Genomic DNA, 4,084 nt, shown 5'->3' on the forward strand with positions numbered 1-4,084 from the left:
GGCAGGAGAGGGCAGGAGAGGGCAGGAGATGGCAGGAGATGGCAGGAGAGGGCAGGAGATGACAGGAGATGGCAGGACAAGGCAGGACAAGGCAGGCTGTGTGTGAGGGGAGCTGTGCAGCCCCAGCCCAGCCCCAGCCCAGCCCTCACCTGGCGCACGATGTTCTGCACCAGCTTGTCCATGGTGAAGCCGATGTAGGCGTGGATGGTGAACATCTCTCGCAGGGTGTCCTCGTACTGCGTGGGGTCRATGTTGCCATCCAGCAGGCTCCTCACCATGTCCAGGAAGGCTGGGTAGTACTCCTCCAGCTCCACCTCACCTGGCCAGGGGCAAAGTGAAAAGTTAAACTTTTCTCGTTTAACTCATAGAAAAGGCAGAGTGAAGTMAAGCAATGCAGGAGGCAGCAGAGCTCRAGRACCATGAAATTCAGTGGGGGGAATRACWTTACAGCMRGCAGTTCCCTGCCAGGTGCCCTGACAGGCTGGGACAGTTTCCCTCACGCTTCTCCAGGACTGCCCTGAGCAGTAATTATTTCTTTGTGGGCCCTGTTTACATTGTAAATCAAAGTAACGGTTCCTGCAATGAGAYACAATGAGAACACCCAGCACAGTGAGCTCACAGGAAGTCTCTGTGACCCACACCCGAGAGCCCAGCACACACTGACAGCCCTGCTAAAGGAGCTGTGTCCACRAATCACAAACACACCAAGGATTCCAGACCTGCCTGCTGGTCCCAGTTATCCAGATACACACAGAGGAGCACTGGCAATCAGGGCATTAAGAACAGACTAAGCCCTGCATTATTCTTACTTGGTTGCTTCAGTCTGAGCTCCATGGCCGGATCATTGGTTTTTTCTTTCCTCCCTTCACAGAGGAGCTTCTCTCGCTCTTTTTCAGTCCGATATTCCAGCAGCTGCTTCTGGGCTTGGCGATAAATCTTGAGGAGCCTGGAGCACAGAGTCTGGTGAAGGCGCAGGAAGAAATACCAATTGTTATTGACAAAGAAGAGGCTGTAAACATCATCCAGGGTGTTGTGGGGCTCAGCAGCTGTGACATCACAGAAGGTTGCTTTGGTCTCCAAAGGACTGCTCGGAGGCCCAGGCACGTGTTTTTTCCGCAGCTCGGGAGTATCCAGGTTCTGCCCCTGGTGGTTTTCTCTGTCCTCATCTGTTGATTCCTCAGAAATGTTGTGCTCGGGTGGCTGAGAGAAGAACAGCTCAGGTATGAAGTGATGCACAATCTGCCTGATGGTTGCCTGATCCTCCTTTTGGATGGTTGGCTGCCTCTTCACGTAATARCTGATAAGAGAGGCTGCGTCTTCCAAAATCTGCTTATCTTCGTAGATGAAGATAAGGTGAGGCTCGTTTGTGGATGAACTCCTCCCCTCCGAATGCTGCTCCTGATGCTGTAATCAAGAGACAAACAGCTTGATTTATAAAATACCTATGCAACCAGAATTATAATATTTTAATACTTATATAACCTGAATCATAACTTTCTATACCATGTAATAGCTAAATGTAGCTAACTCGTTGCTTAATGCTTAAGTAAGCAAAAATTCGCCAGGTGGACAACCTCAAAAAATAAATAAATGTAGCTAATTGGGAAACAGTAAGATGTACTAATGAAAAGTCATCATAAAATGTAAAGTCAATTAGCCACAAGGTGGAGAATTTAAGACTGGTTAGATCCAGAAAGCCCAAAGAAAACCAAAACTGCACATGCCCCGAAGGAAAAGTTAAAAAGTTCAGATGCAAGGAAGACCTTGAGCCTTCATTGAAGAAGACCTCCAGGGCCACCTAAATTAGGGAGGCACAGGTGCAGTACAAAAAAATTATTTATAACCATGAGGTAATCCTATGTAAATTAGTTCTGGACATATACTAATGTCTGTGTTATGGTGATGTCATGCTGACAGCAATATTAAACAACACTTTTTGTATAAATAAATCACAACACTTGACAAAGATGGGTGAGTTGGGTTGAGAAATCTCCCTCACCTCCAGCACTACAATAAACAAACACCTGTCCCATAAACACTGGTCTATGGGGTTTTATTTATAGTCAGTCTTTCCCAGCTTCCATTCCCTGCCATACCCACCTCATCATAAACACTCTCAATTTCATTCAGCAAGCTCTTGGAGCGCAGAGCTTTGGTGTCATTCTGCTTGAAGTTGACAGCCTGGTGGTCCAGGGATTTCAAATAGGCCTTCTCATACTGCTCCCTCCAAATCTTGTTGAAGCCCTGCTGAGCCTCCCTCCATTCCTCCTCTTTTGCTTTCAATCTGTGTAAATGAACAGCCTACTTCAGTTCAGAGAGACAGGCACAGAAACACATCCAAAACATTTTAATGTAGCCAACTGTGGTGCAGCAAGAAGCTTTCAGTGGAAAACTGGAATTTATTSCTTGAAGCAATAAAGAAATTTGAGAAAGCACCACCAGTGATGACAACTTACCCTTTGAAACAACACCTACAGAAAATAGAATCACAGAATCATTCTGATTGGAAAAGACCTTTGAGATCACTGAGTCCAACCTTTGACCAATTACTGCCTTGTCAAGTAGATCAGAGCACAGAGTACACAGCCAGTTGGTTTTTGAACATCTCCAGGGATGGTGACTCTGCCTACTGTTTAACAATCCTTTCTGTGAASAAATTCCCCCTAATGTCCAATGAGAACTGAGGCACAGCCTGAGGTTATGTCCTCTCATCCTACAGTTTAAAAACGCTTTAAAAACCCTTTTCCAGCTTCTTAAAAAACACAGCACAACAGGAATTACCTCTTAAGCACCACGGGGACAGCAGTAACYGGGTTTTTCTTCAGACTCTCGATGATCTCTGGTGCTTTGTCACCGTAGATGCGATAGATGGCCCKGCGCTGGATCACCTCTGATGTCCCTCCCAAACAATCATCCAGGCGAAATTTCTCCTGATCYTCCTGGGTCAGGCGGGACAGTTTCTTCTGCACACTCTCCAGCACACGGATTGTGGCTAAATTGGTCTCCAGGACAACRTCCAGCTGTTGAGAGTTCACAGGAAACGCGGTGTCAGAGCAGGAATACAGAGAGCAGCAGCAGCTCAGGTTTGTGGAAGGGGTTCCAGCCCCATGGGGTGGAGTCAGGAAGCATCAGCAAGGTTTTTACTGGAAAACAGACCTTCACCMAAAGGTCACATGTAATTAAGAGCTGGACTTGTGCCTAGGAAGAGCTATTAGACTCTAAGCACAATGCACCAAACTCCATCTCAAACCAACAACCACCAACAGAACAATTAATTCAGTGAAAAGCAGGGATTTTGCTTTCTGAGGAAGCAGAGAGGGAGCTCAGCACTGGGGTACCTCGAAGCGCTCGTCCTCGCAGCGGTGCAGCTGCTCCTCATACGGGGTCTTCTTGGAGCTGACAAAAGTGGAGTCTTCAGACCAGGATGGAAATGAAACCCAGGTATCATTTAAAACCTGCAACAGYRCACAGACATGACATTGAGCAGGGCMTTGTGAGYCCAGAGCTGTTCTCATGGGGTTTTCTCTYTTTYCTTTTTGCCCTGAGTTTTTGCTGGACRTTCCAGACCTAATTCCCAGGTCACTGCTCCCTAGATTTGAGGTCTGTGTGGAACCCTGCTCAGAAAACTCAAATGTACCTTCACTACCACCTCACACACAGATCACTCTGCAGTGATCAGCAGCTCTAAATAAAAGAGACAGAATTCCCCAAAACAGTGGGAATGGTGCCTCAGGGACTCACAGGGCTGAGGTGCTTCACAGGGCTTTTCCAGAGAAAAATTGTTCCTAAAGGCTATATATATGCTAGAAAAAATTAATTCCAGGGTATTTAATATTCTTTTCTGTCTATAGGAATAAATTTCTATCTCCAAAGACTCAAAAGGTATTAAAGATGTGATTTGAGAAAAGTTTAGATAAAATTAATAAAATGTGGGTATTATTTCAATAAATTGGCTGAGTAAAGTGAATCAGCAAGAAGAGGGCACTCCACATGCAATGGTACAAACACAGCCCCACTCCAATTGATGTTCAGGGATTGAAGAGCCTGACCCTGATGCTTGAAAAGGCTTAGAAATAAAACCCTA

The 4,084-nt window shown here is 46.0% G+C and overlaps 1 protein-coding gene across 1 annotated transcript in view; it reads right to left on the bottom strand.

The window, feature by feature from the left end:
* SIN3B (SIN3 transcription regulator family member B) overlaps nt 1–4,084 on the bottom strand; it is a 15,358-nt gene that overhangs the window by 5,915 nt on the left and 5,359 nt on the right. The window contains exons 9-13 of the mRNA XM_057385144.1: nt 3,339–3,455; nt 2,782–3,020; nt 2,101–2,284; nt 810–1,404; nt 150–319 (exon numbers count right to left, since the gene is read on the bottom strand). Of these exons, the coding sequence (XP_057241127.1) occupies nt 150–319; nt 810–1,404; nt 2,101–2,284; nt 2,782–3,020; nt 3,339–3,455 (1,305 nt within the window). The remainder of the gene's footprint in view (nt 1–149; nt 320–809; nt 1,405–2,100; nt 2,285–2,781; nt 3,021–3,338; nt 3,456–4,084) is intronic.

This window comes from Malurus melanocephalus, unplaced genomic scaffold, assembly GCF_030028575.1.
Source record: "Malurus melanocephalus ecotype Western Australia unplaced genomic scaffold, MMel_1.1 scaffold_793, whole genome shotgun sequence".
NCBI lineage: Eukaryota > Metazoa > Chordata > Aves > Passeriformes > Maluridae > Malurus > Malurus melanocephalus.